Source organism: Erinaceus europaeus, chromosome 11 (genome assembly GCF_950295315.1).
Source record: "Erinaceus europaeus chromosome 11, mEriEur2.1, whole genome shotgun sequence".
Taxonomy (NCBI): domain Eukaryota; kingdom Metazoa; phylum Chordata; class Mammalia; order Eulipotyphla; family Erinaceidae; genus Erinaceus; species Erinaceus europaeus.
In genome coordinates, this window is record NC_080172.1 from 115,463,670 (window position 1) to 115,476,491 (window position 12,822).

Consider the following 12,822-nt stretch of genomic DNA (forward strand, 5'->3'; position numbering starts at 1 on the left):
TGTGTGTGTGTGTGTCGGGGGAGAGCAGCTTACATATGAAGACACAGAGGTTACTGGGGATCAGATTGGAAGGGAAGAAAAAGGAGAACAAATGTGATTTTGGCAACTTGCAACCAAATCTGATTGTCAGAAAACCTCACAGACACCAGAATGCTTTCTGAGACAGAGGGACACTCGGAGGCCAGGGGACACTGCATGCATGCGCGCTGCCGATAAGCACTGCTTGCCAGTGACCCTGGCACACAGGGGGGAGCAGGCCCCTTACTGGGTGACTCGCCTCGGTCACAGAGGGTGGGATGAAGCCAGGCAGAGGACATTACTGAAGAGGGGAATGTTCACAGTTTCTCTGTGGCTTTAGAAGGAGAAAGACCATTTTCCTATCGGCTACTTGTACCCTGCCAGCACCCGAAGCGTCTGGGTCTGAAGCTCTCCCTCGCGCACCTATGATGTGCTTTCCTGTTCTAACTCCAAGAAGGCCACACACAGATTCACAGAGGGGTCTCCAGGTTCTCTAGGGAAGTTACGATAAGAGTCTGTCCCTAAAGTCTTGACCTAGTGACCAGCAAAGTAGAAAAAGGTAACAGAGGCTCTGCTAAAACACAGCAACAATTTTATCTGACCCAGGATGGAGCTCTCCCCCCACCCCCAGTGTAAACAGAGTTGTCTATATAATCTATGCTTATATATCATTTCTTTCTTAGTGGAGATTTGATCCCAGCCTGGAGTGAGTGAGGTTGGGGATCTGGGTTTTGGTTTATGGGAGCAATTCTGTCCTTGGTTTCCCCAATTCTCAGTCCACATGCTCATACACGGGAAAAGTCCAAATGAAAAGCCACGGAAAGGGAGAAGGGTTCAGAGCATATCATCTTTTGGCTCGCACAAAGTACAAGGCGTTTGTTTTTGGATAGTACTTGACATTCTGCTTCTTGTCCATGAGGCCTCCGAATATGATGAGCTCGCCCCTGCCCTGCACCACCGTGTGCAGGCTGGTTTCTGGAGGCCCCACCACAGAGCCACTAGTGAGGACTTTCCACTTGACCCTTCCCTTCTCCTTGGTGTCATTGATGTCCAGCACATACATCTGCATGGGCTTGCAGTTCATACTCTGGTACAAAGGTTTCCCAACATTCAGGGACTGGGGGGGGTGGTGGCCCAGGCGCCGGGCGATGGGAGGCAAGGAGTGTCCATCTCCCTGGGCAGGTCCCGGGCGGGGGACGGGCACGGTTTCCCCACTGCTCAGGCTCTGGCTCCCAGGGGAGCCTGGGGAGGACCCCAGAGGAGGGCTCAGTGCAGCGGAGGCAGAGGCGGAGGCGGAGGGGCCTTTGGATGACATCGCTTTAATGGCTTCTAGGCTTCGACGCAGGGCGCCTGGGGAGACGGCGCCCGCAAGGGCACTGACCACGTGTGGCGGGGTATGCACACCATTTGTCTGCTCGGGAGGGAGCCTCGGGTTTCCCCCGACTGTCCTGTTGTCCCCACCATCCACGTGGCCGCTACTGGAAGTGGGTTTCAGATCCCAGTTCAGATCCATGGATCCTAACCGCAGGTCTTTCTGATCTGGTAGTGACCCTCGGCGGGGGGCCGAGGAGAGACCCATTTTTAGGTCGTACCCTTCAGTGGCAGATGGAGTGCTCGGAGATACGGCCTGCACAGGGCTGTCCGACGAAGAGCCGCCCACGGCTGCTGTTCCCGGCGACAAGCTGCCACCATTGAGGACGGGAGAGCCATCTCCTCTGGCCGGCGACAGGCTCCCTTCCCGGGAACTCGACGGCGTCTGTCTCTGAGCTCTGGGTCTCAGTGTTCCCCACCGGCCGTTAACACAAGGGGCCTCGTCCGTGCTCCTCACTGGGGACTGAGAACGGTACTCACGGGTTTCGGGGACCAGGGCCGGAGGAGTGGCACTGATGGGAGATGGGCGGGAGTTCAAACTCGGGCTGAGCGGGGCTCTCCCACTCGGAGCTTGGCTGAAGACTACCACACACTGCCCCACCTGGAAAGCGAGAGAGAGACAGAGAGAGAGAGAGAAAGGTCTGCACACAGTTTCAATCGCTCCTTCAACCATCAGTCTTTTTATTATGAGCACCTGGATGTGGCCAGCATTTCGTAGGGGACTGAGACACCTCAGTCGTCACCCGGGTCAGGAGGCTTGTTGCTAGGATGTGAGCTGTGCTGCCCACCACTAGGGGAGTCGAGGGAATGAGGGTGTGGTGAGGGGAGAGTCAGCTTCTGTTTGTGGTTTGTGGCCCTCTGGGGAAGTCCCCAGACTAAGGTGACTAAAGCACTAGTGAGGTGTGTGGGGGGACATAAGCTCTCCCCGCCCGGTGGCTCACATAGGAGAGCAGAGTCCAGAGGGTTCTGTTCCTTCCACCTCTCCACTTCTGCACAAACTGGCTTGCAAGCTGCCACGTTCCCTGGTTTCCAGCTTAGGATCCCTTCTCCCGCTGCTCTGTCAGCGCCCCGCTTACCCGACAAGCCGGGTGGCACCACAGTTCCGGAGCTCCGTGGTCTTCATTCTCCACCCTGAGCGGCTGCCAGGCCCAGGGGCCCGGGTGCATGTGCAACAACCAGGCGTCCTTGAACAACTGCAAGAAAGGACCAACAGCAGGCTCGGCTGCGGTGCGTGGTACAGAACGCACGCAGGGCTGGGATCTCAAGGCTGTGTTGTCTGGTCTAGGTATGTGGGGCTTCTCCTTAAAGGAGAGCAGACGTTCTGGTCACTCATTCATTTATTTGTGCCTTCATTCACTCGTTTACTGCCACGGGCGTGGATGAGAAATCATGCTCATGACCCACAATCAATTTTAGGCAGTTTTGGATTTTACCAGTGTGTGTGTGTGTTGGGGGGGGGGGGGAACGCGGGGGAGCAGGGAGAGGGTGGATAATACATACCCGTAACTTTCTGAATCTGGATTCTTATTTAGAATAAATAAATAAGAATGGGCTGGACTTCAAGATTACACACTTGCAAGTCTTGCCTTCCTACCACTGTGAATTTGCATTCTTAAATAAATTTCATGCAAACCGCAGCAGTTACCAAATTTCTTCAATTCTAGCCTCACCTTGAAAAAATTATCATAGCATGCCTTGCAGCCTTAAGCGGGACAGTGCAGACATGGGCATTTAAGAGGTGAATGTCTCTAAGATCACACCTCCCAGACAACAATCATTATTAAGACATGGTAAGTGCTATCATGTACCAAGCAGCACGTTAAACGTTACTTTTGTAGCTGCTGGGACTTTGTTGCTCTGGGCTGAATTTTTCAGAGAGAAGGGGAGGGAGAGGGAGAGACAGAGACAGAGACAGACACGCCGTAGCATGGAAGCTTCCTCCAGTAATGTCAGGGTTCAGGGTTGGGCTCGAACTCGGGTTACCTGCACACGCACTACCCACATGAGTTGTTTTGCCAGCACACTGAAGTTTTAAAGAGTTAATCACTTTTATGACAGAGGAAAACGAGACCTCAGCACCATCTAGCTCTGGCATATCAAGGTGCCAAAGATCCAACTTGGGGCCCTAAGATCTCAGGCATATAAGATGTATGTTTAATACTTAGTACAGTCAAAATCTACTTTGTGCCATGTTATTAAATTCTTTTTTGGAAAAAATTGCATAAGAGGCTTGGAAACATCATATATATATATATATCTGCCTCCAGGCTCATCACTAGGGCTTAGTGCCAGCACTACAAAGCCACTGCTCCTGGCCGCTATTTCTTCTTTCCTTCCTTCCTTCCTTCCTCCTTCCTTCCTTCCTATTTCCTGTGTTACTTGTTAGGACAAAGAGAAACTGAAAGTGGGGAAGACAGACAGAAAGAGACACCTGCAGATCTGCTTCATCACTTACGAAGCGTCTCCCCTGCAGGTGGGGAGCAGAAGCTCGAGCCTGGGTCCTTGCACATGGTAATGTGTGCACTTAACCAGGCGGACTTCTGCCTGGCTTCCTAAACATCCGACTTACTTAAATGATGGCCAAACGTAGTAGACCCTACTGTTACTCTCCCCATAAACAGCAAAGCAACAATCCAGGCAAAAACAAACATTGGAACAGACCTTCTGGGCTGGGGAGACAGCATAATGATTCTGCAAAAGACCAGGATGTCTGAGGCCCCAAGGTCCCAGTTCAATCCCCAGCACGACCAGAAGTCAGAGCTGAGCAGTGCTCAGTTCCGTCTGTCTTCTTCTGTAGCTCTCTCTTATTAAAAGAGGAAGAAGAAAAGAAACAGATTTTCTACAGCAAATGGCTGAAAGCTCAACCACCAGAAACACTCCCATCCGTCTCCCAAACAGCAACCTCCATGCCCAAGTAAGAAGAGGTCTGCGGTGCAGGACTCCTCTAGAGAACTGGAGGGAAAACGAAGAGCTGGAGGAAGCGAAGGCTGACTGCCGGCCCCCAATCCTATCCTTACAGCCCTGCAACAGTGACACTATGTCGCTTCTAGGAACACCACCCCCGAACCCGCCTGTAAAGAGGAGAGGGTGAACCCAGGAGGCGGCTCTCCCTGACTACCCCTGGGTAGACACAGCTTGCAGGGTGGACACAGCCACAGCAGACCTCAGTTTCCACAGTGCCGGCACTTGGGGCATATTCCCGCTTTACAGTCTGTCAGAATCTGTGCCCCACCAGGGCGAGAGCCCCAGAGCATGGGCAGAGCACATCAGACCTGGATCCCCACCCAGGGCAACAGTGAGTACTGAGCACAAGCAACCCTGAGCTGGATTCTGACAGACCCTTGGGCCCGGGTCCTCACACAGCTTCAAACACAGCAAGGAGACAGAGGGATGTATCTAGACTGCTGGAGCAAGACCACAACACATTCAGCAGAGCTGTGCAAAGCACCAGAAGATGATCTCAAAACTAGGGCTCCAAGGATACTTATGGACATGACAAGTTCGCCAGCAGAAAACTTCAATAAAGTTAGAGTATGGGAGAAGTCAGAATTGAAATCAAAGAGATAAGGACTACAGCAGCTGAGCTAAAAATGAATAAATAAATATAAATAAAACAGTAGATGTGTTCGCCAGCAGAAAGACAGAATCAAGCATCAGTTGGTGAACTGAAGCATAGGGTGGAGGAAGCCACCAAGAAAACCCAGCAAACAATAAGAACAAATGAAAATGCAGAGTAGTTTCAGGACAGCATCAAGAGGAACAATACTCAGTCACAGTACAGGGGCATCAGAAGAAGGGAAAGCGTTTGAGTTCTTCTTCTTCTTTTGAAACTGCCCCCAGGGTTAATACTAGGGCTCGGCCCTTGCACTATGAATGCACTGCTCCCAATGTCCTTTTTTATTTTTCCCCTGCTGTTGTTTTCTATTTTATCTGATAGGGCAGAAAGAAATTGAGAGAGAAGGTGGGGGAGAGAGACCTGCAGACCTGCTTCGCTGCACGCGGGGAATGGGGCTTGAACCCTAGTCCTCAGATATGGGAATGTGCACCCTCAACTGAGGCGAGATGCCTGGCCCACAAGGAAGAGTTCTTAGCTGGAGAAACAGTACCCAAGAATTTCCCCAAACCGCAGGGCCGATGCATTTAGATCCAGGATGCTAAGGGTTTCAAACACAATCAAAAGCACCGATAAAGAGATACTGAAAGAAGAGAACAGCAGGAAGTCGCCAGCACAGGAACTCGCTCTCGGAAGACTGCCGCTCAGCTCAATCCAAAGAACCGGCAAGGTCTATTCAAAAACTTTCATGGAACAGGCTCTGCCCGAGAACACTCCATCCGGCTGAGCTATCACGCAGGTTCAAAGCAACAACGGAGAACTTCCCAGAATTCATTACGGCCAAGCCGGCTGCGCAGTACTGAAGGGCTTACAGGCAGCAGCTCACCCACTAGGTGCGTGTCTTACCAGGCTTGAAGGCCCAGCACCGCATGACAGAGTGCTCCTTCTCTCCTCCCTCCCTCACTCCCCTCCGTACTTCTTCCCTCCCCCTCTACTTATTTATTGGCTAGAGGCAGAGAGAAGAGGGACTCAAGACAACGGAACTGAGGCTACCACAGAGAAGGCGCGGGGCGGGGGGCCTGGGCTGCCAGGCACAGGGCCTGATGGTGTATGTCCTTTGGCTGTGGGTGTGGCGCAATAGCATGTTCTGAAGAAATGTAAACTTCCCTCCTCTCTTTCTTGATTACTCGTTTCCATGTAGGGCACTGCTCAGCCCTGGCTTACGGTGGTGCTGGGGGTCAAACGTGGGCCCTCTGAGCCTCAGGTATGAAAGTCTTTTTGTATAACCATTATGCTATCTCCCCAACCAATACAACTGTGATTTCTGAAGCATTTATAGTCTAAACCAAGATTATCTAAAGACCAAATAAAACAAATTTAAAATAAATAAAAGCATCCCTCACTCCCAAAATAAGGTAACATAGAATTAGTCTTGTATACTTTTTTTTTTTTTTTAATTTTTTAATTTTTTCCCTCCAGGGTTATTGCTGCTCCTGGAGGCCATTTTTCCCCCTTTGTTGACCCCTTTTTTTAAAAAAATCATTGTTGTGATTATTGTTGTTGTCGTCATGGGTGTCATTGTTGTTGGATAGGACAGAGAGAAATGGAGAGAGGAGGTGAAGACAGAGGGGAAGAGAAAGATAGACACCTGCAGACCTGCTTCACTGCCTGTGAAGTGACCCCCCCTGCAGGTGGGGAGCCGGGGGCTGGAACTGGGATCCCTACGCCGGTCCTTGCGCTTTGCGCCATGTGCGCTCAACCCGCTGCGCTACCACCCCGCCCCCTTGTGTACTATTAAAAGATGCTATGGAGGAGCGTGGGGAGGGAAGGAAGTTTTGGACACTAAGCTACACATCCATCGAAATGCTGAAACAGCATTACTCACAGCATTGGGACCGCCACACCCTCCAAGGATTAAGATAGTCGAGTCATCTATAACAATCTGGGGAGAAGAAGACATTTTAAATGAACCTCCAGAGACACTGGCATCTGACTTCCTATGCTTTGGTGGTCTGTGAAGATAGTCTACCCAGCTCCCAAATCTACTAATCCTAAGCTCTCCATTCTTCCCAAGCCATGTCAATTTTGATCCCTGGAAGCGAGTAACTGACATTTATTTGCCTGAATGGATTGTTTGTTGATCAAATATTAACGTGAGAATGCCAACCACATAAAATGAAGGGTTCTCTTGAGAAATGAAATAGCAGAGGCCTAATATAAAGCTACCATAAATAAATACAACACAGAGAAGTTGAGAAATAAATACCAGAAAAAATAATGATAAATATTCTTGGGCTTTTTTGTGAATGTTGGCATCTCACTGGGACTGGGGCTGGGGCTGGGGCTGGGGAGAAGGGCTGGGCTGCAAGGGCAGAGGGCACAGTGGGCCTTAATGGAGAGACACTGCGATCCGATAGCAGGTGTGTTGTAGTAAGCCTCTGACTCCCTCCCCCCCTCCAGTCCTGACTAAAAGACGCCACATGTTTCTGAAGACCTGTTTGAATTCCTGAGTACCTGTGGGCCTTAATGGAGAGACACTGCGATCCGATAGCAGTGGGGTGTAGTAAGCCTCTGACTCCCTCCCCCCCCTCCAGTCCTGACTAAAAGACACCACATGATTCTGAAGACCTGTTTGGATTCCTGAGTACCTGAGACTGGCCTCCTCGTGGATGGGGACTGGGGCCAGAGATGTTTGGCTTGGACCACGCCCACTGTTCAAGGTCAAGGACCCAGACATCATTACTCCTGTAAAATAAAATAAGAATGTCAAGATATTAAGCGCATGGACCGGCGGCGCAAGGGTCCCAGTTCGAGCCCCCGGCTCCCCACCTATGGGGGGGGGGGTCACCTGACAAGCGGTGAAGCAGGTCTGCAGGTGTCTATCTTTCTCCCCCTTCTCTCTCAATTTCTCTCTGTCCTATCCAACAACAACAGAAATGGGGAGGGGAAGGCCACCAGGAGCAGTGGGTTCATGGTACAGGCACCAAGCCCCAGCAATAACCCTGGAGGCAAAAAAAAAAAAAAAATGTAAAGGAGAAGAGAGTAAAGATGGTCTTGGGCCCAGGGACCAGAAGAAGTGCTGTGAAGAAGCCGCATCCAGAAAGCCGCCCAGCAAAGCGGGCATGTCCCTAGCCAGCTCGCTCTCACGCTGCGCCTCTTACTACGGGCGCTTAATCCGGTGTGCCACTGCCCAAGCCCTGTATTTCTTTCTTCCTTTCCCGGAACCCACTTGGAATTTTTCAGATTACTGGCCTTTCCGCTGAGACATGAGGCCTCATTTAGGTCATGTCTGTAACCACACTCCCGGCAACGGTAAGAAGCGGAGCTAGTCAGGATATAGTCTCTCAAGTCTTTTGAGAGCAAAAACCACAAGGAAGAAAAGAAAAATCACCCAAGAGGCGACTGCCACTGTATTTATTCTACCGACAAAGAAGTGACTGTGCAGCGGCTGATGAAAACTGCAGTCTTGTGGTCCGGGAGGCGGCACAATGGGTAAGTCATTGGCCTCTCAAGCGTAAGGTCCCGAGTTCAGTCCCCGGCAGCACATGGACCAGTCATGTCTGGTTCTTTCTCTCTCTCCTCCTCCTCCTCCTGTATGTCTCGTTAATAAATAAATAAATAACATCTTTAAAAGAAAACTGCAGTTTTAAAAGGGACAAGCCGGCAGCATTACCCTAGAAGGGCCTGGGATGGCCCGGATGGGTGCAGCCTCTGTTCACGGCATCTCTCTAAGCTCACGCAGCCACACTCAGGAGCAGAGGCAGAACGGCGCTCCTGTGCCTTAAGTCCTAAACCCGGCATCAGGAGGGCGGCTCCTAGGTCTCTCTACAACTAGTTTAAAACAGAAAGATAAAGAGTCTGGATTTGGGTCTGGAATGGCTTTGCTGATGACGAGTTCATCAACTTCCATCGTAGAGCACTGAGGAATGCCACTATCGAGTCAGGGGGCCACGACTCCGATACTCACACTGACTCCCTGGCTCTAGCCTGGTTCTGCCAGTTGTGGTGAGAGGCGAGCGACTCCCAGAAGGGTGCTACACCCGGCACAGTTCTCGGCCTCAACTCTCCCGGCCCAGCCCGTTTAGAGAGTAGCCATCCCCACCTATTCTGTTAACCTCTCTCTGTCCTTTCCTAGAGCCACACGGGCATGAGCTGGGTCATAAAAGACAGCAAGTTAAAACAGCTCTGTTCTTGGAAAGCAACCTTCGGCAGAAATAAAAGGCAACATTGGAATCTAACCCCACTGGAAACCACACACCAAACAAGAGATTCCACACAGTCAACTTACTGCAACTGGGGGATCAAAAAGTGAAGTGTTAGGGGCAGATAACTAGTTGGTATTTCAGTTTTATCGGGCAGCCTGCAAGGTGACAGAGCGGTTAGAGCACTAGACTTTGAAGACTGAGGTCTCCCCCATAGGCCTGCCCTCAGTGTGGATCAACAATGGTAGAGAAGGTCCATCCTCCGAAGTGGGGGCTGGACAACATACTCGATCTGCCACCTGAGGAAGACGGGTCCTGAAACTGGGGCGACTCGGAAATGTTCCTACCGATGACCACAGAATGCGAGTTCAGACCTACAAGGATGCAGAGGTCACATAGGCTCCTATGCCGAATATGGGCTCCAGATCACATCAATGGGGTTTACAGTCAACAATATTTAGACACTTTTCCCTTATCTGGGGCTACTCTCTGCCCTGATCCAGCTTCCTAGACCTTTTCCAGCCATGACATCATCTCCCGAGACAAAAACCTGGGTCCACCTGCATATCAGAGGTCAGGCTCAGGAAAAAACTAGTAAAGTCATGGGCCCTTTGGAATATACCTAAAATAGACCTACTAGCTATTTCCAAAACAGAGACCCCAAATCTTCATCTGCGCTATTCCAGCCTTTAGGTTCATGATTAATCAACAATTTGATTGGCTTTGTATATTAACTCTTTTCAGCCACCAGGTTCCAGATGCTACCATGATGCCAACCGAACTTCCCTGGACAGACGATCCCACCCATGTGTCCTGGAGCTCAGCTTCCCCAGAGCTCCGCCCCACTAGGGAAAGAGAGAGACAGGCTGGGAGTATGGATCCACCAGTCAACACCTATGTTCAGCGGGGAAGCAATTACAGAAGCCAGACCTTCCACCTTCTGCACCCCACAACGACCCTGGGTCCACGCTCCCAGAGAGATAGAGAATAGGAAAGGGGAGGGGACAGGATCAGAGCTCTGGTGGTGGGAACTGTGTCCCTCTTAGCCTATGGTCTTGTCAGTGTTTCCACTTTATAAATAAATAAATTTTTTTAAAAAGACTGAGGTTGTGAGTTTGAGCCCAGACACTGCATGTGACACAGTGACACTCTGGTGCTTATTATGGAAAGATTCAGAGAAAGAGCATCATTCTGGCACATGAAATGCTGGCATCAAATTCAGGGCCTCCAGTTCACAGGTCAGATGTTCTGTCTGAGGCTTCACCTTCCAGGACACAGATATTGAGAACCGTTGAGATACACTGATCCTGGCGGCCAGGTAGAGCGCACACATTACAGGCTCAAGCCTCCGGTCCCCACCTGCAGAGGGAGGCCTCCCAAGTAGTGAAGCAGGGCTGCAGGTGTCGCTTCCTCTCTAACTCTCCCTTTGCTCTCGACTGATCTCCATTAAAATTTTAAAAAAGGAATGGGAGGAGAGGGGAAGAAAAGAAATGCTGACTGACTAGCTCCCTGTTCCAAGCTGTTGTCTTGAGGAATATTTACCTGCCGGTGATACGGAACAAACCAAATATACTCACATTTGCCGGGACCCTAAGGAGCCTCCAAAGACAATCATTTTATCGTCTACCACACAGGAGGAATGGCCGGCCATGGGAGGTGGTCCATGGGTAGTCACAATGCAGTTCCACCTTTTAAAAGAAAAGGACTAGAGGAAGCCAAGAAGCCAGAAACATCTGTTCTTGGTCTTATGTTGGGGGGGGGGGGGGAGGGACTATCGCCAGGGCTAGAGAGACAGCATAATAGTTATGCAAAAGTCTTTTAAGCCTGAGGCTTGGAGGTCCCAGGTTCAAGGACGAAATGGGAAGACTGTTTAGTCTGTAAGCACAAGACTCTAAATTTTATCCCAAGCTTACAGTCCACAGCTATCTGAGAGTTCTCAGACTCCTGGACACCAAAAATGTGAAGAAGTCACTCATTTAAAATACTTCAGGACGGGTGTGTGTGACTCAGCGGTACAGTGTGTTGCGCATGGAAAAACTCCTGGCCCAATACAAAAACAAGAAAGACAAAAAAAGATGAGAGAGGGTAATGGTTACGCAAAAGACTTTCATGCCAGAGGCTCCAATGTCTCAGGTTCAATCCCCAGCACCACCATCAGCCAGAGCTGAGCAGGGCTCTGGTATTTCTCTCTGTGCTTCTCTGTAGCTCCTTCACATTGAAATAAAATAAATGAAATGGTTAAAGAAAGAAAGAAAGAAAAAAGATGAGATGAGAAAAGAAAAACAAATAGAACGTTGTGGCATTCTATGAGTCGCGACTATCAGCAGTGCTCTGGTCTCTCATTAAAATAAACAATGAAGGGTGTGGGGTAGGCAGCATAATGGTTATGAAAAAGAGAATCTCAAGCCTGAGGCTCCAAAGTCTCAGGTTCAGCCCCCCCCCACCCCCCTTAAGCTGGAGCTAAGCAGTGCTCTGGTCAACAAAATAAATAAATAAAACTTAAAAATCAAATCAAACAAAATCTTGTCTTTGTGGCTTACCAGTTTTTAGAGGGTGAATACGTGTGTATCTCGTCAAAGAACCTCTCTGGCTGGTGCAGAGGGTAAGGGCTCGGCCGTGTCCAACCACCAAACAGCACCAGCAGGTCCTTGTACGCGACCAAAGTCGCGCCGGCCTTCGGGGAAGGATACGACCCTGGGGAGAGTCCGCGCGCGGCACAGTCAGCATCCGAGGCCTCACCAGACTTTCTATTTCGTTTTGCTTTTCAACCTTTTTTTGTTTTTACTTATTATTGGATAGAGATAGAGAGAAATTGAGAGGGGGGAGAGGGAGATGAGAGGAAGGGGGGCTGGGCGATGGCGCACCAGGGTAAGTGCACATAGTATGAAGCAAGCAAGGGCCTGCGCAAGGATCCTGGTTCAAGCCCCTGGCTCACCACCTGCAGGGGGGAACACTTCACAAGTGGTAACGCAGGGCTGCAGGCATCTCTCTCCCTCCCCTCTCAATTTTTCTCTGTCCTATCCAACAACAATGGAAAAATGGCCTCCAGAAGCCGTGGATTCACAGTGCCAGCAATGAGCCCCAGTGATAACCCTGGAGCCGGGGTGGGGGGTACATACAGACCTGCTTCACTACTAGTGACGCTTTCCCCCGCAGGTGGAGACCCGGGCTTGAACACAGCATTGTAATGTGAGTGCTTAACCAGGTGCGCCACTGCCTGGCACCCCATCCTACACTTTCTAAGCAAACTGTCTACAGACCACCCTTCCCTGCGTAAGCAGAAGAGTTACTTAGTATCTTCGGGGCTTCCTTTGCTCACCGGAAGCTGAGAGTGACCACTCTATCTCGTTAGACTGCTCTGGGCACTGGAGGATACACTCAAACACCTAGCACAGTGCTTTGTCCACACTAGTGAACTTCAGAGAAATCACAGAGGAGGAAAACTGAGAACTAGATGCTAGGATACAACTTAAAAATAACAGCTGCTACCAAACATACATAGTTCAAAAAAAAAAAAAAAGTAAATTCTGTTTTCATCTGTCCTGTGAGTTGCCAATTAAAGGTTGTCAGTTGGCTCAGATGTTTCCAATGATTTCCATGAAATCAGGAAATTTCACATGTGAAAGAGAGTGGCAGAATCACAAGGCATTCTTATTTCCTTTTGCAAAGAAGACAGTA

General features: G+C 50.2%; 1 protein-coding gene across 3 annotated transcripts in view; it reads right to left on the reverse strand.

Annotated features, from left to right (window-relative positions):
• Nucleotides 1-593: 593 nt before the first annotated feature.
• The window catches only part of FBXO42 (F-box protein 42), a 74,972-nt gene continuing 62,743 nt past the window's right edge, over nt 594-12,822 (reverse strand). For all 3 annotated transcript variants that reach the window (XM_060200871.1, XM_007523714.3, XM_060200872.1), the window contains 6 exons: nt 11,685-11,838; nt 10,722-10,832; nt 7,591-7,687; nt 6,828-6,884; nt 2,466-2,582; nt 594-1,990 (listed from right to left, as the gene is read on the reverse strand). In XM_060200871.1, coding sequence (XP_060056854.1) covers nt 863-1,990; nt 2,466-2,582; nt 6,828-6,884; nt 7,591-7,687; nt 10,722-10,832; nt 11,685-11,838 — 1,664 coding nt within the window. In that variant the 3' untranslated portion in view covers nt 594-862. The remainder of the gene's footprint in view (nt 1,991-2,465; nt 2,583-6,827; nt 6,885-7,590; nt 7,688-10,721; nt 10,833-11,684; nt 11,839-12,822) is intronic.